The sequence below is a fragment of the Stegodyphus dumicola genome, chromosome 8 (genome assembly GCF_044657685.1).
Source record: "Stegodyphus dumicola isolate Sdum_Otavi_A_Nest chromosome 8, ASM4465768v1".
Lineage (NCBI taxonomy): Eukaryota > Metazoa > Arthropoda > Arachnida > Araneae > Eresidae > Stegodyphus > Stegodyphus dumicola.
Window position 1 is genome coordinate 85778354 of NC_140775.1, and position 27167 is coordinate 85805520.

General features: G+C 28.6%; 1 protein-coding gene across 8 annotated transcripts in view; it reads left to right on the forward strand.

Moving 5' to 3' along the window:
- LOC118198187 (endonuclease/exonuclease/phosphatase family domain-containing protein 1-like) overlaps positions 1–23190 on the forward strand; it is a 220452-nt gene extending 197262 nt beyond the window's left edge. For all 8 annotated transcript variants that reach the window (XM_085822068.1, XM_085822073.1, XM_085822074.1 and 5 more), the window contains 3 exons: positions 1254–1307; positions 4544–4669; positions 7953–23190. In XM_085822068.1, coding sequence (XP_085678194.1) covers positions 1254–1307; positions 4544–4669; positions 7953–8290 — 518 coding nt within the window. In that variant the 3' untranslated portion in view covers positions 8291–23190. The remainder of the gene's footprint in view (positions 1–1253; positions 1308–4543; positions 4670–7952) is intronic.
- The last annotated feature ends 3977 nt before the right edge of the window (positions 23191–27167 follow it).

Here is a 27167-nt window from a genome sequence, read left to right on the forward strand (position 1 = left end):
TCTGTCGAATTTTAATAATAATTGCTTAAAATGAGAAGGTTTAAAAGCAGTAAAAACATTTCTTTATGAGTTATGTATTTTAATTTAAATTTTAATAATATCTGTAATTGTTGTAATTTGTTATGTATCCAACTGATGGTTGTTATAAAAATTTCTAGCATTATTGTAATTAATAAATTATGTTTAGAATCTGAAGTGACCAAATTTATTCACAGTCAGTCCAGGATAATACATTTTGGGGGATTAAAAGTAAAGAAATGTGTTTAAAGCATAATGTTATAATTCAAGCAATTAGTATAATCAATCATATCGACATTTCATTGTACAATGTAACAAAATAAAATTCAGATATGTTCCATTTCAATTTCAGAATAAGATAGTTGTTTATTAGTTAATTAATTGACTTTATGTATGTGAGGCTATCTGCCTTGAGAGGAATGTATCTGTGAGTATTTTTTGAGGAAAACTATGAAGCAGCATTACTCTTCTGGAAAAAACATGCAAATCCCACACAGGCAGCTGAAGCCAGGAAAAACTACCAATGCCTAACAGACTTATCATTTGCATGCTGATAAGCTTGGACTGTCATTTAATCTTCCAGATGTAGTGTATTGCTCTGAATATAGTAATTCATTGAATAATTTGTTCCCAGAAAATTATCACTCATCAGTTTATTTTATTCAAGTTTTTTTCATTCTACTATGATTTTTAGTGATCCGTTTAAAATACTGTATATGATTTAATTATGCTATCAATTTTTCTAAATATGAAATGCATTTTGTGCAGAAACTCTTACAATCTTTCTCAAACTCTTTTTTTTTTTTTTTTTTTTTTTTTTTTTTTTTTTTTTGTGGGTTATGTCAGTTCCCTAAAACTTGCTTTTAGAACACATGTTTGATTATTAAATGTGTCATTATTCTGATATCCTAGAATAAATTTTATGGAGCAGCATTAATTTTTAAATCATAGTTACTGTTTATGAAATCCAGGAATATTTACATAATTCTGGCCATACGCTAAAGAGGACATCACATGTGAAACTTAATTAGTATTGCATCACAGAATCTGAATGTCTGGTTACTTTCCTCTGAATGCTGTGTATTACTTACCAATTGCAAAATCTTGTTATCTAAGTCTAATAACTTAATTTCGTATAGGTGATCTGTCTAAAAATACATAATGAAACTAATTTTTAAGTTCTTATAGATACTGTCTGTGATGTTTTTTTCTAAGACCTTTTTAACTATTTCTAGGAAATAAGAATGTCTTCCTCATTGGAGACTTCATCTTACCTCCTGGTCATACTGGTAAGTGAAATGTACCAAAATATTATAATTAACAATATTTTATTTTTTATAATTTTGATATAAATAAATATACTGAAATACTTGATAATAAGTAATACTGAATACATAATAGTACTGAATAGTGTTTAATTTCTGTAAAATGTTTTATTTACATAAACTGTGTAAGATGCATTAATCCACTGTTTTGAATTCTGTATGTTCTGTATTCTGTAAAGAGTGCTTGAAAAGTTAAAAATTATACTCAGATTTTTGCAACTTTGAAATTTGGTTTAGCTCCTGAGTTATTCAAATGTTCATTTGTAGTAATATAACTTTTTTTTTTTTTTTTTTCAATTTCATTATGTTAAATTGTAATTCTAAATTCAAGCCCTTCTTTAATGAACACTTTAATAGTTTTTTATGGCATATTAAAAATCACTGGTCTGAAATTATGAAATGGATGCTTGAATTCCCATCCTTTTTTGTTTGTTTAGTATGCATTTGCTTATTTTGAAAGAACATAATAAAATTAATATTTTATGGCACATTTGAATCATAATTATAAAGAAATAATTATTAACTAAGGCATCTATGTAACATGTAAATTTTATATTTTTGAGAGAAGTAACTGTATGCAGCTTGAGGAACTAAAGTATATAGCATTCCACTGTGCTTAATTCACTGCAATAATGATCAAATGTAGTTTATTGTTATTGTAATTAATTAACTAAGCATTAGATTGTAAGAATTTGTGTTTTTTTAAATATTTTTTCAAGTCATCAGGTATATTCGTAAAGATGTTGTCAATGTGTTGTTTGATAGTCTGCAAAGAAATGAACTCCAGGTTCTTCAGAGATAGTGAGTTTGTCTGATGAGATGAAAATCTGAAGGGGCAAGATGTAGTGAATATGAGGGATGATGCAAAACTTCTCTAACATACTCAGTCTTTGATATTCATTAAAATGTGGGGCCACACGTTGTCATGAAGGAACACAACACATTGATGATTGGTCAGTTCTGGATATTTTGCTTTGATTTCTGCTTTTAAAATTGTCTATAGAAAACTTTTTCAAATTTATTGTCTGATTTGGTGACAACAGTTCATATTAATACAGTTCCTTTGTAGTCTGACCATATATAAAGCATTATTTTTTGGGGATGCAAATCTGGAGAATTTTAGGCTTATACTATGATCCTTTTCTTGTAACATTATTCTATAGTATCCACTTCTCAACTCCAGTAATGAGCCAGTTAAAAAATTTGCCTTTGTTAATTTTTTTCAGCAAAGAATCACATGCCGAAGCTCAGGCAGAAATATTCTGCTGTGTAGCCAAACATCATAGCAACTTGCATATCCAGTCTTTTCATATCATCATGTACTGTATTTTTTGAAATATTGAGTCTGATAGTTCCTGAGCTGTATAATGTGGATTTTCAGCTCTAACTTCTACAAGAGGGCAATCCCAAAAAAAAGGTCTCCTATTTTTTGGGGACGTAGAGAAAGTTTTAATACAGTTGTTGGCAACACTGTTGTGAGTGGTGCCTTCTCCGCTACCACATAAGCATGCAGGCGCTTCGCTCGGATGCTCAGTCTTGGCTTGGCAGCCATTCGAAATAGATCTCCCGATAAACGTTACCGCCAAGAGCGAAGTGCGCGCAGTTATTCAATTTTTAAACGCAAAAGGCGTTAAACCGGTTGAAATTCATCGTCTGTTGACAGAAGTGTATGGACAGTCGTGCATGGATGTCAAAAACGTTCGCAAGTGGTGTAGAGAGTTTACAGCCAGTCGTACTGAAATTCATGATGAAGAAAGGAGCGGGAGGCCGTCAATTGCCGACGAGAGTTCGTATTCGTTGAGTTTTGCGATTATTGAGTTCGTAAAATGCGTAAAGATCGGAGGATCATCTGGATGCTCCTGAAGCTCCTCAACGCTTCCTGAAGGGCATGGCGGCAAGCTGGTATGACATGGGCATTGTAAAACTGCCACAGCGTCTACCAAAGTGCATCGACCGAAATGGCGATTATGTTGAAAAATAAAGCATTCTTCAATCTTTAAAGTGATGTAGCAATTATAGAAAATAAATGGTTCTTTGTATATCTAAAAATATAGGAGACCTTTTTTTTTGGGGGGATTGCCCTTGTCTAGAATAGTCATAATCTTCACCATTAAAATTTCTACACTTCTCAAATCCTTTCAAACTGCATAATCAGAAACAGCTTTTTTTCCCCTATCGTAGCAAAAATTTTAGAAGTAGTCTGACTAGCATTTTTTCCTTTTCCAAAGTAAAAGAGCATACTATGACAAAAATAAACATTTAGGTTCACTATTAGCATTATTCTGAAACAAACATTATGAGCAACAACATACTCTAGAATTATATACCTTGAGTAGAAAAGACCTTAAACATCTGCTTCAATCAAGGTTACTCCATATCAGCAGTAACAATATAATTAGAAGACAATGTGCTTCATGGTGAAAACCCTCCGAACTTTTCAAATGACACAATATTTTATTTGTTTTTGTGTAGCTGGAGAAGGATTTATAATTAATCTGAAAATATTTTTGAAAGGTGAGTTTATGTTTATGTTTTTCTTAAAACAGCATATTGTTAGTTTTGCCACAGTAATAAATAAAATATGAAAACAAAATCTGATTTTTAGAATATTGGGAACTGTTAGCATTAACTAAAAATCTGAATGGTTGGCTTATTGCTTTCTTTAGAAAGTTTAATGTGTGCATTTCTTTCATTCATATAGAAAATCGCAAATTTATTGATTTTTGATATAGTAAATAAATGTTACAAGAACAAAATATTGAATTAAATAAAGTTAATATTAATTAGATAGTTAAGAGCTATTACATGAATTAGGTTATGCTTTGCAGTTTTATCACTTCTGATATGCTAATATTTTTTTTAATTCAAGTGTTCAGATTGCCATATTCTTTATATTTAATTGTAATGTCTTTTATATATGAAAACTGATTTATACTAAATATAATAAAGTATTGGAAGTTTTAAACTTTCATGAAACTATATTTTCTTGAAATTGAATCTTAATGCTGTTTAAATTTGTATCCCTGAGCACTTGAACAGTCATTGACTTTTATGTAATATTTTATTTGAAAATATTGAAAATAATATATAATTAAATTATCTTAGTCTTCATCTTTTAAGTATAAGATATTACTGTATTTTTGTATAGTTTTGTATAGAAGTGTGAAATGTAAATTTAATATTTGAAACAAATCTTGCAGTGTTTGAAGTGCTGAATAGTCAAGGCTATACCAATTTAATACCCATTGAAACTTCAGTAAATAATGGCAATTGGCAAGAAGAAAGTCACATATGGTCTAGCATGAATGTTCGAAAAATATATACCGGTAAATATATTTATTTATGTCATATAATTAAGATGAGAAACACAAAACTTTTTCATTTCTATCAGAAACTTTGATTTATGAATTAGAAATGAATATGTTTCATATTTTAAATTTTTGCAGTGCAAAATTGCTTTGAAATTAAAATTCTGTATGCTATCAGTGAAAAGGCAGGATGCAAAATTATGCTTCTTTTGCTTTAATAGTATTATTGTGATAGATTAAAAAAATTGTTTCCAAATGTATTTTAAAAAAAATCCAGCAGCTGCTTGCCAAATTCAAGTATCTTTGTCATAAATCTTGTTGTTTTTAATAAAGAGAATAAATGAAAAAAATAAATAAATAAAATTTGTATCATTTCATTTTGAAATTAATGATCCATGGTTATTTTTTATAGGTCCACTTTATCTATCCCATGCTTTTGAATCTATTTAAAATGTTTATAATGTATTATTAATACTTTTAACTGCTTTTTTTCTGAATTAGTAGTAATTTATCATTTCGTTAATTAGACTGTATAATTTATTTTTTTGACCGTTAAGACTACATATTAATTTACAAAAGTCAAACAACAAAAATCAGCATTATATTATCAATTTTTCACAGGACTAGTTCGATGGTTCCAAATCATCATTCTCAGCTGCAAAAGAGTCATCCTCACCTGCAAAAGCGCTTTTGCAGCTGAGGATGATGATTTGGTAAAACCATCGAACTAGTCCTGTGAAAATTTGAAAATATAATGCTGACTTTTGTTGTTTGACTTCTAAATTAATATTTGTTTGGCCTGTTATTGTATATCTTAATCATTAAGACTACATTTTAGGCTGTGAAAAGAACTGTTTGTTTATAGGCTTTTTCTTTGTCTTTGAGTTACCCACAAGTTCTTAAATCACTTCTTTTCATAAAGGGAAATGGAAAAACAGCTAACTCAAATATATCAGATGAGTTTCAAAATATAACTAATTTGGCAAAAATTAGAAAACACTTAGGAACCTTCTAAAAGTGAAAACTGTAATGTGAGGGTTGGAAATAATATTTATTTATCTCTATAATTTGACATTTGCTGCTATTATTGAATCAGATACTTTCTTCTGTACTACATCTTTCAACCACATAAATTCTTCTAAATATGAAGCTAACTGTTGGCAAGCCATTCCTCCTTTTTCTTTCGTTTCATCGTTTGGCCGTACACCAGAGTTGTTTGATTTTCTGTGTATTTGAGCCAGATGGATCTACAAAGTTGTATATATGATTCACTATAATATATTGAAAATCGTCTTTTCTAATTAATTGCTGGCCAGCAATCTGAATGTATTGCACTTCCTTCATTTACATGTTCTTTTATAATCTTCAATCGAATTTTGGTGCCTGTCTGGCATTTGCATAAGATTGAAGATTCTTCAAAACCTCATTGTTTCAATAAAACTTTGCTGGTGTTGTTGTTTCACTTAATCTTCATCAATCTTGATGATTTTTTTCAGGTCTGCTAATTTTCTGTTTCAATTGTTAGGTAAAAAATAAGCAAAAAAATTCTCCCACATAGCTGTTCCAATCAATTGCTGTTTTCACTCAAATTCAACTGTCTGTTGTACCATCAAATGATAATTAGTTCTTCAACCCAGCAGTAAATAAAGCACTAAGCAGTAAGGAAAGATATCCTGAAACATGATACCAATTACTGATATAAAGACAGTATCACTTCTTTTTCCTTGTGCATTTTTTCCCATTATATCTCCAGATATATTACTTTCCAATAAATAATTTCATTTCGTGGCTATTTGTTGCACTTTCTCTCAGGTAAAAATAAAGGAAAGTTATGAAAGAATGAATGATATCACAAAGAAACTATTGCTTATTTTCCATTGATTAAAATTAAAAACAGTGAGTGTTTTAGAGAGAAAATTAATGAATGCTATCCCATATTCTAAAGTAAGCATAAAAAGAAAATTTTTTTCACGTTATTGATATCACAAAAAATTACTGCTTCTTCTGTAGTTGATTAAAACTTTAAAATGGTAAAAATTTTATCAGAAAGAGAGAAATATTAGATCTATGATATGACCTGGATAACACCATAATTAAAGCAATCTGAAAATCAAATGCATTGCATGTTAAAAATCTGGTGATTAAGACTGCTGATGACTAATCTTCCAATTTTGACAATGGTCTAAGGTGGCTGTTGTAAAAAGAAAGTACTGAAATTGATCATAGTATTTGAAAATGGACCATAAGAACATTATTAGCAATTATTAAAATATATACTATTTTCAGTGACTTTTATTGTGGAGAAAAGGAAGGAAATGAATCCAAAAATCAAGGAACGGGAGCCCTTTGTGGTGAATTGTAACTTGAAAAACCAGTTTACCAGTACTGAATAATTAAAATTTCTAATTTTACTTGTATTTGTCATCAACCACTTATGTAAGACAGATGTCATATAATAATAGGTAAACAGAATGCTGACTGTAATATTCTGTGGAAAAAGAAGATGGAATGAAATCATTTTTCATACCTAAAAATGGATTTGTAATTTAATTTTTTTATTAACTGTGATAATAATTACATATAAATGGAGATGCATCTGTCTATTCTGAGAATCGTTTTGTCAATCAAGTTATAGATGTATCTATCTTTCTGTGCATCTCATGGATGGTATGAACTAACTAGTCATTACTACATTGCTTAAAATTTGTGTGTTGTAAAAAGTAACATTGTAGAAATTGAATGTAGATAAAATAATTTAAACTGCATATGACCTGGCAGATGATATGTAGCTGAAACCATTTAACTTTGCTAGTTCATTCTGGCTTCAGTTTCCAGCAGACAAAAAGACTTGACTAGATGGGCTTTTATGATTTTTTGTGGAATGTGACATAAAAATTTTCTTTCACAGACTTCTCCATAAAGGCATTCTTCTTAGATAAACAGGCATTTGCATACCTTTTCAGAGTTATTTAATCAAATTCCCAAATTATAGCTGTTATCCTATTTTCTAAACATTAAAATAAATTTTTTATCATTTTTTAAAATTATGTATTATATATAATTTTTTTAAATTTTAATTTTATGAGAAATTTATTTTAGTTTTTAATTTGATCAGCATGATATCATCCAACCCTAATATATTCCAGAAAATGACAACTTTATTAATCATATCTTTTTAATTCCAGTTGAGTTTTGTTTTGTTTTTTACATATCAGAAGAAACTAAAAACTTTCCAAGAATAATGTATTATATTTGGATTGTTTAGCATTCACATATATAATTATAAATTGTTTTTAAACAGGTCAAAGTGGTGTAGTTTCTGAAGGCCTTAGTCATTTAGCAATCCCTGATGGCTGGAAATGGGGTGGCTCTGTCAGCAAGCATTGTCCGGTGTGGGCCGAAATGTTTCGTGATGAGGATGCTACTAGTTCTGCAGTAGAGACTTTGTCAAATGGCATAACTAAAACACCATACACCAACTCTGAAATTATGGATGAAAGCATCAATGCACTAAATGAATCAAACAAAGAAAAGTCTAAAGGATTTTGGGAACGCAATTTTACGTGGAGGTATAATAATAAACAAAGTATCAGTTGTGAAAAAAGCAATAACATCAATAAAGAGAATGGAAGTCTGTGATGTGTAAGATAAAGGACAGTTTATAAATTTTCAATTTTATTTTATTGTGATTGGTGGATCCAGGTAATAGTGAAGGAAAGAATTGATATTTTAAAAAACTAGCATTTTAATATTGTGCTGCAAAATGCATTTTACTTACATCTACATTTATTGGACAGTTTCTGTATATTTATTGGATATGTATGTTTTACATAATATTTCAAATATGTCATATTTTGTTAAAATTCATGAAAGCGCCCACATCTGTTTTAAATAAATGTTAAATTGAAAAAAGAGAAAATTTTTAAAATAGTGATGTGTGAATTTTGCGTGTGAGATTTCTAAAATATGCATCCCGTACAAATTATGTTTTGCTTAAAAGATGAGATTTCATACTTTAAAAAAATCTTTACCTCAAGGTAACTAAAATATAGCTATTATTTGTTGCATAACTTTTAATGTAAAAATATAATTTCACAAACTAATAACCTTTACCTAATTTTGTAACCGTAATTTTATTTTGATATTGTCTCAGGTAAAAATAAAGGAAAGTTATGAAAGAATGAATGATATCACAAAGAAACTCTTGCTTGTTTTCCATTGATTAAAATTAAAAACAGTGAGTGTTTTAGAGAGAAAATTAAGTGTAATGTATTTTTTTGCATACTATTAAATTTATATATCTATATATATTACACATTTTTAATCTTCAGTTTTTAAATCATCACTGGTAGTTATAATGGTTTATATGACTGAAATATTGATGAATATAGTCTTAATCGAGTTATGACTTTTATTGCACAGTTTTGTGTTTTATGCCTTATTTGAGAAAAATATTATTAGGTCTGTTAGTAAATACTGTCATAAGTTTATGTAATGCAATTAAGCATGTGGGAACTTTCTCATAGTTCTGTTATGATAGATTAAATTGAATTAAGAAATTTTATTTAGCTTCTTTCTTTCAACTGGATCTGCTTATGCTCATAGTCAGTACTTAATATTTTAGATTTTGAGATTTTATTTGAATGTTAGAAATTTGATTAAGTTTTATTGATGTTTGATCATAATTATATTTGATTTATATATTATCCATTGACCTAAATTTTCCTAATGTGGCATTCCTTGGTCTGTTTGTTCAAGTGAAAAGATTTTAACTGTTATAAAATTATGTACTGTCTTATTACTAAGCCATATTTAGGTTATTTATTTATTACTACTCTGTGTGTCATCTGAGAACAGAAGTTGTTATTCAGCATTTGCACTTTGTTCTCTATCTCATATTTATTTGTCTTTGTCTTCCATATTTCAAACGCAGTTGCTTTAATTGCTCATAAGTTATATATCTTCCATATAGATCAAATTTCATTCATTAGTCATTAAAGCATTTGAGTAACTATTATGAATGTTGTAAAATTCATGTTTATATATATATTCTGCTTCAATTATCTGTTGTGTTCCCCCCCTCCATCAAAGTTTGATAAAGTCTTTCTATGTTGCTGATTTCCCTAGGTTTTGATTTTGTTCTATATTATGTAAATATTCTGGTCAGTGATATACATTGCTCATTTTTTAAGGACTGAATCATTAGTTATTGGTATTAAGAATGCTAATAATCTTTAATTTTCTAAACTGGTGTTTTGTGCAAAAAAAGTATTCTGAAAATAAAATTCATATTCAATTTTTTACTGGTATAGCTGCATTTTAAGTAATATCATATGATAATATTTAAATGATATGAAATGCTTTGAAGTAAAATTGCATCATAATATTTTACAAAGGATTATTTATTCTTTCTCATAAAAATCTGCTAAACAAAAATGTTAAGAATTAATTTTCAGTTACATTTCTGATGATTGATACATACATGGATTTGTGATTTTTATCTACCTGTGTTAATATGTATAATTAATATAATTTTTCCCATTATTTTACTTGTGAAATAATTATCAACTAATTATTTATTGAAATTTTGAAATTCATATATTTAATTTGAGCTCATGGAGTATAAGCCATTAATTGCTCTTTAACCATTGCATTTACTCAACTTAAAGTAAATAATATTTTTTTTTCATTTGCCTTAATGAATTCATATGTGGTTTAGTGTAATAAATACTGAAATTTGGTGAATGTGATGGCTGTATCAAAGTTACATTATTGCTGGTATTGTATATGTGCAGAAATATCAGTTATCTTTGTTCCCATTATTTATCATAATATATTTTTAGTCAAAACTAAATGAGAAGTTTCATATTTTCTTTTGTAACTTTTTTTCATAAATTTTACAAGTATTTGAAAAATTAAATCATCTTAAATAGCTTCCTATTATTTTTTTTCTAATTTAAAATTGTGTCGAAATATGTGAAAATTTGTATTGAATAAAGTTAGTCTGTGGAAGTTCTGCCAGATCAGCTTTAGTTTTACTTTTTTCGTAAGTGTTATGTATATATACACTATAACATTTCACAGCAACTCTCTTTTTAAGATGAACACCTATCAAAGTGATGAGTATTTCTGAAAATAATATTAAATAATTGCATTGAGCATTATCTAGAACACTGGATGATTATTTTAGAAAAACTTTTCTTGTTTTGAAATGTTAATAAGTTATTTCTCTCAAATTTTTTATCTACTTGTTGAATTATCTTAATTTGGTAGTTATAAAAAGTTTTTAGATTTAGTTAATAAAACCAGTGGTAAAGAAAGTTTTTGTGTGTTACATTGTCTTTCAGAACTTAGATCTTGACTATTTTTATATATCTTCCATGAATATAATTCAGTATTTTTACCAATTAAGTTTAATCCAGTTTCCATCCCTCCCTAAACAGTTTACATGCATTGTATTTCTCCAAATGAAAGTGAATATCAATGAAAAATGTGATAAACTTGTATAAACCTTCTTTACAAAATCATTTGAGTGATACAATTGTGCATTAGCTTTTGAAATAAGAAATTTAACTTTACTCAACATTATGTATTATTTTTGTTAAATTCTTTTATTTGTGAATAATTTTTTTTGTAGTGTGTGGAAAATAAAATTTTATTACACTTATTTCTTTTCTTAATTTAGTTTTTGTTATTTTTGCATGCATTTAAATTTTAAAATCAATTTGATATATAAACTCAACAATCTAAAATTGCATCATATATCAAATCTGTTCTCAAACTCATTTATATTTTAAACATTTTATACCTAACATTTAAAAGTATTACTTCCCCATTCATTGTTAATTGAAATAAATAAGTGAAATATAGACTAACATTTTAAAGTGGCAGATAAAACAGGTATGAAAGATGAAATGATTGGTTTGGGAAATAAAAATTAAGTAGGTGTTAATAAGTTAATAAGAGATCTGCTTGAGTTGAAACATTTTCTTCGAGTTCCTGTTTTGTTTATTGCAGGAAACAAACCTTTTTCTACTTAAAATTTAACCTTAGACAAGCATTATGTAATGATATCAGCAAAATTAAAAGATTTAAATCCCATTTTAAACCCTGTCGTTTTTCATTAATGTTTTTTTTTTTTTTTTTTTTTTTTTCATGCGTGTGTCCCATTGCATGTTTGGTTTGTCATATTTTTTTCCCTGTGAAAACTGAAGTCCATTATTTCCTCACCATAAAGCTCATTAATAAAATAAAAAGTAGTTTGTGGAATCTTATGTTGAAAGCTTTCATTGGTATTTACTGTGGCAAATATTCCGTTTAATATTTCACAGAAAATTTCTTTCTGCTTAACTGTTTTTTATGATTTAATGATGAGTTTATTGTGTTGAGTTCTTTTTAAAAACCACCAAATATATCACTTTAATAATCACAATATTCTGGCATGGGAAACATGCATATTAATCTATTAATCTCTCTGATTGTTTAAAAGGTTTTTATATACATTTGGGGATTATTTGTTGGTTTTCTATTATTTTACTAAAACTTTTACTTATTGGAAACCTATATAAAAACATTTATATATAATTTTTTCAAAAACTAATTTTGTAATGTTATGTCAAAATTATTATGTTTAATATTGTGGTGCTTAGAAATAAATGGGAATACTTTATATAGTCTGAATGATAGGACAGCATATTTATCATTTAGGAATTGCAAAATATATCTTTATAAATAATTCTTCATAATTTTATTTCTGTTTACTAGTTTTTTGGTATTTAATATCTGCCCTATATTATTAATTTTAAATGGAATAAAATTGCATTCACATTGAATTGTTTCTGCAACATGATGACTATAAAATTTGTTGCATAAACATGACTTTTGTGATGTAAAATTTGATCACAAGAAATATTCAGCTTCATTAAAAATGTATTTTTGTTAATTATTTTCATGTATTATATTATATGCTGCTTTCTTTTCAAAGGGAAATATATGATTATATGTAGTGAATATTTAGTGAATACATGGTGCTTTTTATATAAATGTTTTGTAGTTTAGCATAAAATATCTAATAATGTGTAATAGATAATACAAGTTGAAATATGTAAGTTAGAAAATGAAGCCTTTTATTAAGCAGTACATTTGTATATATGTACTGCTTAATAAACATAATATATAATAATTAACAAACATATAAAAACTATCCTAATTTCCATTTTTCGATTATATTATATATATATATAATTGTTATTTTATTATTTGTTAATTTAAATAATAATAAATTTTATTTTTTTATTTTATTTCATGAGATTCCTGCTTTATCTGTCTGTATATTGAGCCCTAATACAAAAGGGTTTTTTAAGTGTCTTTTTGCTGGTGCTCCATGATACCTGAGTAAAAAGATTTTGTAGCTAATGATAGGGATTATGTTAGGCATGAAATTTTGAGATTTGTATAAAATATTTATTTTGGTTTTTATAGATAATTTTCTTCCTTTATTCAAAAGCAAAATGGGAGATCTTCCTCCCCAACAATTATTTTGTTATAAGAATATGTGAATATTACTATTCATGAATGTAATATCTTGAAAAATATTAGGTTTCTTGATAACTGTCTGAGATTTTACTATAACATTACTATAAGCTAGTGAACTTCTAACAGTTATTAAAATAAAGATGTAATTCTTGGTTATTTATAAATTTTTGGCATTAGAGGCAAATCTTTACCCAAATTTAAGAAAAAATTAAGGAGTTGATATTTTTTAAAACATTTTAATGCTGTTATGCACAATAATGCATTGCATACAAGTAACGTGTATTAAGAAACGACTTAAAAGGTTTAGATGTTTATGCATAATTCATTTTATTATACTTTAAGATGAATGTATCTGTTAAAAAGAAAGCAAAATTTTTGTTATATTTTCATATCCTTGCATAGAACTCCATTTATGTGGTTCACATATAAAATTGAGCTTGTTAATTTGTTTGCATATTTTCAATTTTGTAGGGATTTAAAAATAGATAATGATACACGATCTACTTTTTTTAAGAATGTATTAAATTAATTTATTTGAATGTGTCATTCAGTTTGAGTTTCTCCTTGCCGTTCTCTGCTGGTTATTATTCAGCCATAAAAGAGCTTTTTAAAAAAGTAAACATTATAGTTTAATTTCATTATTTTTTGCAAATGGAAACATCTTAATTGTATTTTAATTGAATGCAAAAAGCATGTGCATGAAAATAAAAATAGTTTCTTTATTTAATTTTAGTTCTATAAAAATGAAAAGATTATATATTTAGTTTAAGGGTGAATATAGATAATAATTAATTTCATTATTTTAGTTGAAATCATAAGCATTTATATATTTAAGCAAAGAAAACAGGATTTCATTGTTTAATTTTGTTGGAGGATGTTTTATATTTTATTTTACAGAAATAAATTTATTTATTCTTAACTGCATAGTGTTTGTTAAAATAAAATATAATTAAAAAAAAAAAACTCTCACATTGGTAATAGGCAATGTGTACTTTTAGCTATAGAAAAGATGCAATGTTGTTAAATTTGCTTTTTTCAAATGTCTGAATGATTTGTGGTTCCAGTTCACCCATATATTTTGAGTTTTACTGTACTGGAAAAGTGAATTGTGTATTTACATTTAATGATTTAAAAATATATACTATATACGTTGTGCTTGAGCACTGGTTAGGCTTTATAAATCTTTAGATAATATATTATAATACTTCTAAAAAATTTTAATGCAATATAATGTTTGCAGCAATGTTGACTTATGAGTTTAAATATTTCACAATAAAAAAACATTTTACTCATAAGAAGCATAAGCATTTGAAATTATTTCATATGTAATGGGAATATATAATACAAAATGTATTGTGATAAAAATTAAGTTCTCACTTCTAAAATTAAGGTGGATTATTCCCAATAACAAAACAACGGAAATATGAAATGCATACTAAATGGCTTTTTTTTCATGTTAACTTGTGTAATATAATTTTTATACCATATAAAAGTATGCCTCAAAAAAATCATTTTTTGAGAGATTCTGCACTATGATTTATAGATACTGTTTTAAACAATTTTATTGTTTTGCATTTTATAATATTTAAATTCACTTTTAGTTTCATAACAAACTGTTTGATGGTGCTTAGTTTTATATATTTTGAACACAAAGCAAATATTTTTTATAACCATATTTACTTGTAGTTTTTTTAATATCCTTATTGATGCTTCATATCTTAATTATTTTATTATGAATTTTAATGTCATACTTACCTTTTATACTTTTTTTTTTTTTTTTTTTTTTTTTTAAATATTTGTTTGGATGAATTACTTGATTTTTGTCCTGATGCTGATATAATGTCTTAAACTTTCTGCACCTGGTATGGAGGAAGAATACAAACTCTATAAACATCATTAATCTGTTACTGCTAAAAAGAAATATTTTATTTATTTTATAATGATGTAAAATACTTTTAAAAATTACCACAAAATTCCCATGTATGGTATGGATTCTTTTGAAAACAACATGTGGATCATTATTATTTAGCTTAGATATAATTGGTGTTTGCATTAGTTCTACTAAATAACAAAAGCATTTTGAAATATGTCCTTTCACCCCCCGGTTGGGGTAAACATTTTCATTTGCATAAACCTCAATACAGTACAATCATTTTTATTGTTAAAAAAAATAAAGTAATCCGATTTATTCAATTAATTTGGGGTTATTATAAATATAGTAATCCAAATTAATTGAATATACTATAAATATAGTAACCGCAAATTAATTAAGCAAGTCAAGGTAAGTCGAGCTAAATACCTTATATACATTTTCTTTTAAAGGGCGACTAAGGATTAGGGGCCAAATCCTGATGGTGGAGAATCATCATTCACCACCTTTTTTAGTTCGGACACCACTGTAGAGTCATTAGGTTATTTTGAAACAGGAAAAGTGGATAATGAGCAATGCCCTCGCAGGGACTCGTACCATGGTACTCTAGAATATGCGCCGAGTGTGCTGACCACTACACCACGAAGGCATGCTAAGAAGGCAGAAGAAATACCTTATAGATGATTTTAGGTCTCTTATGTCATTAGGAAAAACAAAAACAAAAACAAAAAAACAGTTGTGTTGCATTATGTAAGAAGGTTTATTTTCTATACTTGTTTTTATAAACTGAATGAGGTGTTAATTAATAATCTCAAAATCAATATTTTGTTATATCTATTGAAATTGGAAACCTTTCATTTAGGAGGAACTTTTGGAGCTAAAGTGAATGTAGTTAGGAAGAAATGTTGTAGACTGCCCATATTCATACATTTTGCAATGAACTAGGCATTCAGAGAGATCTCTTAAATTATGTTAGTGCTTATTAGATAGAATCATCTATTTATATGAAGAAATGCTAGTTTGAAAGTTCAAATATTAAGTATCTTTTTTTTTTTTCTGATTAAACTTGAAGCAGTAGATAAAAGTTTGTAAAAAATATTGTTGCCTGGAATTTACTTATTGGTATATTTTGATAAACTATCTTTATTTTAGTACATTTAAGATTATTATGTCCATCAAAATTTTTTGTATTAGCTTTATATTCTACTCTTTTTTTTTTTTTTTTTAATATATATGTATAAATCTTTAGATCTCAGTGCCTTTTCCTGTAGAATAGTTTTATTGCTCTGATACTGCTTATGCCTTTTGAATTGTGTAATATGATGTTTATAGCATTGCTATATGAGAATCACTGCTACTGTACCTTCAAACAATATGCTCAACCTACTATTTTCAACTTTATATTTAATTTCTGAACTGGTCCAATCTTTGTCATAAAATAAATTTGTAATTTCTAGGATAGATTATTGTTTTGCTGATTATTTTGAAAAATGTATTTATAGGTTTAGTGTGTAAGAAAATGCATTAACTTTGGTGTAATGCATGTATGTATATATAATTAATGTTTATATCAAAATTGTGCACATCATAATAGGTAGGGTATTTAAAAATCAATTTAGAATAGCAACAGCTATTGCAGCTATTACTAGCCAAACTGTATGTGAATTTCTAATAAGGTGTGTACTTTAAGTTATTTAATTTGCTAAATGAATTGGTGGCTAATTTTTATTATACTACTTAAAAAATCAAAATTTATGTGATATATTATTCTTTTAAGGTTTCATAGAATTGAGTTTATTTGGTTTATTAAAAGGTAGTTTTGAATTGCAGAATGTAAATTAAAAAATTAAAGTAAAAAAGAATCGCTGTAGATTTATGGCTGTAATTATTTTTTAGTGAATGTTTCTGTTTCTTATTTTTTATAGCTGCTATTATTCATTAATTATGGCAATTATTAAAAAACAGGATTTTGAAGTAAATGAGTAATTACTGAAAAATGCTTATAAATACAGTTTTCATTTATTTTTCTTGGTGAATTGTACAAAATTTGTTACCATAATTTAGTTTCTGGATTTTATTAAATATAATAGATTTATATCGTAATATTTTGTGTGATCTGAAAAGTTATATCTAACATTAAATCTGCTCTTGTACAGCAGTTTTTCTGTAGATTCTGTAGATATGCTGAGCAGGTAAGACATGTTATTAAATAATATGAGTAACTTGTAGAAATGGAAGTAGTTTTAATGATAAGCATATGTTGATCTTTCATGATTATGTATATGGTACTCAAAATAGTATGTATTTTTCTGATAATTGTTAATTATAGTTGAATTGTTCAAGTGTTAAGAATAAATGTGAATTTATAATATATATGGAATAAATTAAAATTAAGCTAGGGCCAACATTTGATAAAGAACTTTTGCTGATGGTTTTCCCCCATTCATTAAATGTTAGCTTTGCTTTCTTTGAAGTACACTTTAGTAATAATAGCATTAGCCAGTTGTTGATTTTATGTGTATAAAGTTTATTGTAAATTTATACTTCACATTTTGAGAAGTATTTTATAATTAAATAAGGCCATAAAATTGTATTTAAGATTTATAATTTATTTTCTGAACTTCTGTTAATTATTTTATTTATAGAATTTTTATAAATAAATTTATAAGAAAAATTTTGATGCATGTTTTTTAAATGACAAAGTGTAAATTCTGGAATGTATTGCATATCAGAAAATCTTTTATTTTTGTTTTGAAAATGTATAAATTAGAATGTATTTTGTATTCTCAGCTTGAATAAAATGTAATTTTTTCCATTGAAATTACTTTAAATTTTAAAGTTTCAATTTTCATTTAAAGTAATATATTCTGTTTATCTGTATAAATGATAATTGATGAGATTTTATTTGAATTTAGAAAAGTATGATTTCACTTTTCAGATTACTGCAGAAATAGTTGATTTTATTAAGTAATGCTCATTTAATTGTTGCCATGAAAAAAATATCTTTTGATAAATTGAATGCAAATACCTCATTATAATTAGTTCCTTTTATGATTTTCTCATTGCTATAAATGTCATTTAGTAATTTAGATATATTTTGACATTAAAGGTATTATGTATAAAGAAGTTTGAAAAATATGTGACATTTGTAATAGTAGAATTTAAATTGAAATCATCAAAAAATATTTTAAGGAAATCAATATAAGTATTTACAATGTATTAAATACATGTATATGAAGGGGACTGAACCTTACCATGCAAAATGCTTCTTGAAGTTTTTTAAAGAGGAATATTAAGTTTCATTTGTTCAAGAATAATATTTGTAGATTTGGTATGTCTGTATGTATGTGCATTGCATGCAGAAACACATTATCTCTTTCAAATCTCCTGTTATTGCATCACTATATAAAACTTTTAAAGTTCAAGATGTAAAGAAAATTGAAATGAGTTTTGATGTCTCTGAATTAAATTGTAATTGAGCTTCTTTGTGTCATACATTGTTAATTCAAAGAAAAATAAGAATTGAAGGAAATCATTTTATATAACTTCCTTAAGAGCACGGATGCTGTTGTAGCAAGTGTAAATTGTTGCATAGATAGCAGGCTTAAAGTCGTTTGTTTTTAATTATCAATAATTAATTTTTACATTAAATAATTTAGTTGCATTATTAATAACAATTTGTTTAAAGAAAGTTGTTAAACTTAAGAATTCGCATGTGCAATGTTAAAAAAAAACTGCTTCAAAGGGAAAATTTACTTATATCAATCATATATATGCTAATCATCTGCTACAGCTGGTAAGTTCTGTAGGTGATTGTCATTTTGATTAAAAATATTACTACTATTTTAACATCTAAAGATTTATTATACATAACTATTTGGGACAATCAATCATTTAAGGTTTTTTTTTTTTTTTTTTTTTTCTGATTTACCATTTGAAAATATGTCTCTCTTTTTTTTTTTCTTCTTTCCACAATTTAAAATTTTGTAGGATGCTTATCTTTAACTATTCAAATATCAGCATCATACAAAACATTGGAATCCTACAGCTGAAACGAGTTTTCTTATACCTGATAAACCATTTGCAGTCACCAGCCAAGATCACAAGAAAGAGATGAAAAATTGCACCAATGTGCTGGTTATTCCAGAGTAATAACTACATGTGGGATACACAACCAAAACTTAGTTTTCCAGCACCCAGGGACAACTGAAGATTTCGCGAACCCTGCTGTTTGCCAAGAATGGAAAACATTACATTCTGAAATTTCGTAACTTCAGTTTTGCACCATCTGGATGCTGCTGGGAACTGCTGTATGTTCTCCCTTGCTATGCCACTGTTGCTTGATCCCAGATATGCCCCAGGTACGCCACTGGTGTGGTGATGACAGGGCCCTAAAGCTAACATCTTTAGATTTTAGAGCCAAAAAAATCACTATAATTCCTCATCATCTTATTTTTCAATTGTAAAAACAAGGGCATTATAGATCCCTGGGCTTAGTGCTCAAGATTTCTGTAATGGGGTTCTTTGTAAGGATGTACTATGTAATTCTTGATAGATTTAGCATGCAAAAACTTAAATCATTTATTTTTTTAAGTATGAATTTATAAAGTTAAATATTTTATTCAGTTTCACATAAAACTTTTATAGCAATGCATGGTTAAATTTTAGTCAATTGTAAGTTTATATATATATATAATTATCTGAATAAGTCAACTGTTTTGCTGTTTTAACTAATGACTTGCCAAGAAAACTTCTTGAGATTTATGGCATTACACTGACGAATTACAGTAATCTAATATAAGGAGTTCTTTCAGTAACAGTAAAAGATGAGCATTTTTGCTGAACTATCTGGGGAAATTTGATATGAATAACAAAATATTGCTAGGCATATAAAAAATTTAATATTAAACACCATTCTTTTTTGTAATCATTGTGCACATGTAATAGATAATGTATTCAAATTAATGGTGATAATAGTTAGACATCTTAATGTTATAACTGAAAAAAAATTGTCAAATTTTGAGTTGGAAAGTACTTTTACTATTGTATGTATTTAAAGATGCAAGCACAGTTCTCTTGGAACATATCTAAGAAAATCTGTGCACCTTGTTGAAAACAAATTAGAATCATGTTTTCATAGGAAAAGCTATTATTACTATTAGCAGAACAATTCATTCTAATCTTTCTTTGTTTCATCTCTGACATGGTCTACATGCAAGTGTATTTCCACTGATTCTATTGAATTTGCAAACAGCTATAGTAACTACATGCAAACTGTATTCCAAATTAATTTTTGTTGGTGATTGCGATTATTCTCAGCAGCCGTTAAATGTTCTGAAATTTATAAAAATAGTTTGCATTAGTAAATTAGTAATCGAAATTTATTCACATCTTTTGCCATGTGAAATACTCTTACATAAATCTCACACATTTTCTTCCTGTGATAAAAATAACAAAAGGAGATTTGGAAGCCAATCTGTAATCGATATTACTTTTACTTAATAGCTATATAATAACACTTATCAATGCCTTTTATGCTGTAAGTCATCCCATTGAATTTTGTATGCAACTTCATTATTTAGCTTTGCCTCATTCTTATAAAAGAAATGTATGGTTTCTTCCAATCGTGAAAACCCAGTACAAAACATAAATTGTGTTCAAATAAACTATGTCGAATGTTGTTAAAATCTTGATCTGGTTTTACTCTTTGAATATATTTTTCCTATATAAAAAATTTATAAAATGAGTGAATATAATTATTCTTCGTAAAGAAAATGCCATGTCTCTTAAGTCAAGTATAGCGATATCTTGGTATACGTCATTAATCTGTTCCAGATCATTGAATCCTCAGAAATTCTATAATAACAATAATCTTTCATTTAATTTTTAAGGATATATTTAAGTATATGTTAAGTTTATATTTAGTTGTACTAATAATAATAGGATCTTTTTATGCTAATAATAGTGTTAGATAGTAAAATACAAATGCAGTTCGTCAACTATGCAATGCACATAAATGAAGCACTGCACATGATGTTTTCCTGCTATCCAGATCAAATGCTATTTTTCAACGTACTTCTAACGTCTCTGATCTTTATTTGGCAATCGATTTCACCCCTTTAAAGTTAACCAATTTAATAGCGTGTTTGGTTATTGCAGTCATAGACCTACATTCAGCATATAACAGATTCGGGACTTGGCTGAATATGCATGCCATCTTCGTACTTTTTAGCAGTCTCTTTCTTCACCTGGAAGGATCCTAACAATTCTGTTCATTGCCTGACTTTTCTTATTAACCTCTTAAAATATACTAATTAAATAAAAATATACTATTAATTAAAAAAAAATTTACTCGAAAAAGTACAAATCCTTTGAAAATTCAGAGTTAAAGTGCGGGCTGTTTACTGGACGTTCATAGGTAATCATAACATTGTTTCAAAAGAGATGAACGAGTGTAATGTGAGCAGTCATGATTCATCAAGCTCGAGTCGTATTTTGAAAAAAAATTTCTTGTCCAAACGTATACCGAGTTGGACGAATGTCAAAGATGACGTATACTGGGATGCCGCTGTATAAAAGTATTTGCTACATGTAGGATTATCTATTAAATTTTATTATTTGGCTCTTTTCGCATTTCATTCTGAAAGAAATATAGCTGATTAAAGCAAGGTTTGTTAAACGAAGGATTTTTTTAATAAAATGGAAAAAAAATACTTATGTAATTATGCTAGTATAGTTTTTAATTTGAGGATTAAGTGCTCAAAATATGTATTTTGTAAGTCATAGAATTTTTAAATGTAAATTATTATTTTCTAAATTAGGTTTCTTAAAAAATTTAAATTTTAATATAAGGTTTGAAATCTGTAAGGTCAAAATAACCGTTCAAAAAGAATCTTTCCTTTAAATAAAATACCTAAGGGAGATCTAAGTAAATAAAATGTCTCTAAATAGGATTTAAAAAAAAACCGTTTGTAAAAGAAATTCCTGTATTTAACTGGGTGTATTTAATTACAAGATTTTTGGTTGCACATTGCTTTCTCGTAATTTGAGAATGCTTTTAAAAGTAAAAAAATATTTTGGTTTTCGACTTACAGGAAATTTATATAGTGTTAGAAAAATCTCTGGAAGTAGAAGAAAATTTGATTTTTCAGTTTTTATCATATATATAGAATATGTGCAGAAACTCAAAGTTTAAACTTTTTTAAGTAATTTTGATGAATTGATATTCAGGTGAGATATTTCCTTATAATTAATTTTTATAGAGTTAAAACAGTCAGACTAAATAATTGGGTCATTTACAAAATATTATTCTTTAACAAATTTGAGATATAAACAGTGGATCTGTAATTGGAAAAAAATTTTGATATTTTTGTATTTCAGTTTTTATCATAAATGTAGAATTTTTTTCAAAAACTCAAAAAGTCTTATTTTCTATGCAGTTTTGATGAATTAATAGCTAGGTGAAATATTTTCTTGTAATTAATTTTCATGATATTAAAAATGTCAGGCTAAATAATTAAAAAAATAACATATCAAAAACTCTACATATCCAAGAAATTCTTTGAAATGTATGCAAATGCTATTTAGTAAAGTTCATATACGACATGAAATATTTAAATTATAGTAAAAATGTATTATATGTGTGTGAAATAATGATAAAATTATACGAAAGTCATATTTATATGGATGTCTTTTACTGCAAATGTAGATTTTACGCAAAGTTATGAAACGGAAGTATATTTTGAATTGGAATAAGATAGTGAGAATCATTGTCTTTGTTTTAAAGACAGTAAAGTCTGTGTGCATACTAGTGTAACATTTAGGGTGAATAGATAAATTCATGTTAAAATGCAATTTCATGTTTAAAAATATTTCAAACTATGCATATATTAATGCAGTATTTCTGCAATATTTTTTTAATCTGTGTGTCGCATACTGAAGCTTCCAGAATTCTAAATGAATGAAAACAGTTATGTGCATTCAAGCAAACTTTGTCATGAATTTTTATCGCATATATTGCATTAAAGTTGTTATATTGTTTCTGTCATTGTCGATGGAAGTATATGTAAAAACCTCTGGAGGTATATATAATAATATTAACTTGTATAAACAAATAAATCATTACAAACATAAATATCGTGTTTTTACTGCATTCTGTCATCTTATTTTCTTACCGTTAACAATGTTCTTCAGGCGTAATTTGCTCCAAATGGCTTGTTCGTTGAAGTTCTGCCAAATTTATGTAAAACCTTAAAAAAACAGTCAATACTAAATTTACGAGAAACATAGTGCCTGGTTGGTCTCTTTTGGATTAATTTCCGCAAAAAAGGGTACCCCCTCCCTCCGAATAATGACTGCACAATCTGCAACAATAAGTATTGGTTTTGATCACATTCTTCACAAACTGTATAAAAAGTTTTACTTTTCTTGGATTTGTTCAGACTTTGTAACCATTACTCAGTGTTAAATAGACTTATATCCTTATTTTTCCGGTAGAGCATCATTTCTCTTAGCTCTTTATGTTTCATTTTGCAGGAAAATATGACAATGTCACATATGATTTTACTAAAATTATCTATCTATGTACAAAATTTGAAACATTGCTCCATTCCAAAGATCTGCACTTCCCGGGCAGTACAATCCCTGAATGCAATGAATCCATGCTTACAACAAAGGCAAATCAATTTTTATGTAGAGAATTTGTCTGATAGCGTTATAAAAACTATGAATGATTTTATGATTTATGGAAATTTAAATTTTATTTTGATTCTGAATTATTTATTTTAAGGCTTTAATTTTGGGGAAAGACAGATGCTTCTGGAAATATTATTTAGTTTAAAAGAATATTATTTATTTTCCTCTATTTGCAAATCTTGTACAAACTTTTATTCATTGTGAAAGAAGCAGGGAAAGGGAGGCAATTTTTGCCAAGTCATGATTTCGCGCGCTTTGTCCTTTAGAATGTTCGAGAAAGAATTTTCATTGTTAGTTGACCTTAAGAGAGGAAGTACGTGACGAAAAAGGTCAAAGGTTGCTACTTGTCTTTCAATGTAAGTCATTCAGGTTTTTGGCGATTGAGGGTCCGGTTGTTGGCTAAGTGAAGAAAGGCGCGCATGCGCGATCACCCTTATTTCCGCATTCTGGAGTTGAAAGCGCAAATTTTGCAAAAATTAAGGGGGCGATAAGTGAAGCCATAGTGGGAGCCCGTTTTGTGAAGGAGACGAAGGAAATTCGAGTTGGATTCACTCTCTTACGGACTCGCTGACTTTCGGGCTTGCTGGACTTGTGGACGTTGCTCTTGAAAACTGGCTTGAAGGAAATTCGAGTTGGATTCTCTCTCTTACTGACTGGCGGGTGGAACTTACGTGGGACGTTACTCGTGAAGCTTGCTCTTGGGATGAGTAAGAACAGGCGAGCCGTAATTGCCTAGAAAAAACGTTTCTGGCCTGAAGCTGAAAACCCTCTTCCTTGCGGCGTGCTGGTAAAGAGGCTAAATTTGAACGAGTTACCTGCGTGTTGACATAGGACTTTCAGGACCAAGCGGATAGCCGTCCTGGGCAGCAGTGCTTCTGTTTCTGTTCTACAGTGGGAATTGGCGCCTACATTTTAGAACCAGTGTCAAGATGAGCCCGGCCGACATCAACGCTTGATAAGATACGAGTCCTCCACTTCAAGATGTCCCCTCAAGATAAGTTTTATTTTTTTTGGTGTGTTTGAACTTTAAGCAAGTTTTTCAAAAACGTCCTTAGCAGTAAAAACAACGTCGAATCTAAAATTTAACTCTCAGGCCATAAATTGTTTCCCTTTCCTTTCTTTTAAATTACCAGACAAACCTTAAGTTTTTTTTTATGAATTTAAATGAAAAGACTCTCAGATGAGGTTAAGATTTTTCATATTGTGATGTAATTGAATAAACTGATATTTAATCTGGAAAACTATTACAGGATGTTTTCTTTATATATTTAATATGAACTTGTCCTTTATATCTTGTATATGTTTATGTTTTCGATCCTCTCACGGTGCGGTCCCGGGATGCATTTTTTTTCACAACGCAAAAATGCTGTACACGTTTCACTATACGATCACTAAAATTTTGTTAGTTGGCAAATTCTTAAGAGTTTAGTTTTCCTCCCTAAGAGGAAGTAGAAACCTTTTCACGGCAAGTAGTTTCATATTTAACATATAGGAGTTTCAGATATAACATGGTACCTTGAAGTAAGGCTATTTAACCATGGTCTCGAAACTCTCTATATAACACAATACAATATTTAAAAATAATTGTTTTTATTATATTTAAAACTAATTATGTATTATTATTAACAATATTTAAAAATAATTGTCATTTATTATATTAAAAATTATTAATGATTCATTTTGTCATTTATTATATTTAAAAATAATTGTAATAAATGACAAAATAAATCAAATGCTAAACCAATAAATAAATGCACAGATTTACAAATATTACCATGGGTCTTCGTATACTATTTACATTATATACACTATGAAGACTATGTACAATGGCTAAGGGGCTAGCCTGTCGTAATGAATGACTTTAGGCTTTGAATTTGACGACTTACTTATCCGAACTACGACGTCGTTCAGCCCTTTTAGAACTGTAATTACCATCCCAAGGTAAATGTAGTTTAGGAGAGAACTCTTTGCGTCGACCATAACCACAACTGGTCACCTTCATTGAACTGATGTCGTGTCGTATCGGTTCTTCATCTTCTCCGTCGCCAAGCTGACTCGCTCTCAAGCAAAACTGTGCCTGGAGATCTTGGATGTACTCCTCAGGCGATGAAGCCGATCACAATGCAGACGTATTGGAAGTTGATTGATTAGTAATATCAATTCCATGCTGTGTCAAACTGGTTCGATCTACATCAGAAGATGAGCGGGAGAAAACTTCTTGAATGACACGTTCTGCAGCATTTCTCTCTTCATCGCTTAGTTTTGAGGGTGTCCGATTACACAGAGATGTGCTCCGCTAGTTCTTCGGTGGAGTGGTGCGTTCGTTTCCTCTCGTGATACCGGCTTTTCATGAAGGGCACTGACACAGCCGTTCCTTCGCAGCGTTAGGTCTGTGGGCAGAGACGATATACCGACCGGTTGTTGAGCTGGCTACCGCTTGGTGAACTGTTGTATCATTTAATACAGGTCACTGGGGTATATGTTGCAAGCGCTTCTCCTTTCCTAATGATTCTCGTTTTATCGCTGACGTTGGTAGCACTCACCGGTATAACTGTCGTTGATAAGTCGATAAGTGCCGAGGCTACTAGTACTTCTCGCAGGCTATTACAGTTCTTGGGATATCCCATTACACCGTACCGGAAATTCTGGTTTCGGCTATTAGTTCAGGAAGTAAAAAATTCTGTTCTTGCTGTTCCTGTGCTATTGTCTTGAGCTATGATTTGGTGAGCAGACTTAACTCTTTCGACATTAATTCGGAGTAGGGTTATATCATCAGAGGCAGCATGCAATTCGTTATTTTTAAAGTACAAGGGAAAATTGTAATTCCGTAAAAAGGCTAATCGGAGTATGCAAGGGTCTGTAATATTCGCTACATTTGCTGTATGATGGTAGGCGGCACTTCCAAACGTGATGTTAACGTTTAAATTTCCGTCGATCGCGATTGCATCCCTGGACACAGTCTGGAGGGTAAGCAGGTCGGCGTCCAGATGAATTTAACTTTCAGTAGTTATGCCATATCTTTTCGGATGATAGTAGCATTGATTCCTGTGTTGATGGCCATATTGCTAGGAATTCCACTGATATGTCCCGTGAGGAAGAGTCCTTTATTACCGCCACTAACTGCAGAAATCGGAAGCGCTTTAAAATGGGGTTTCTTATTATCTGGCCCCCCGAGATGGCCACTAATTAGTTTCCCTTCTTGCTGAGCGGTCTTGGCTTCTATACTCTGGGATATTCTGCAGTTGCTTCTTACGTGGTCTTTAGCACTTAAGGGTCGGTTACTTGTCACTTTTATTCCGTCTTAAGGCACGGACCTTGTGTGTTTGAATCGTCTAGATGGACAGTCACTTGATCCACTGGCTTTTGAACTTAAACAGCTCTGATTGTTTCGCGGTTTCTACTAGTTGCTTGATTGGC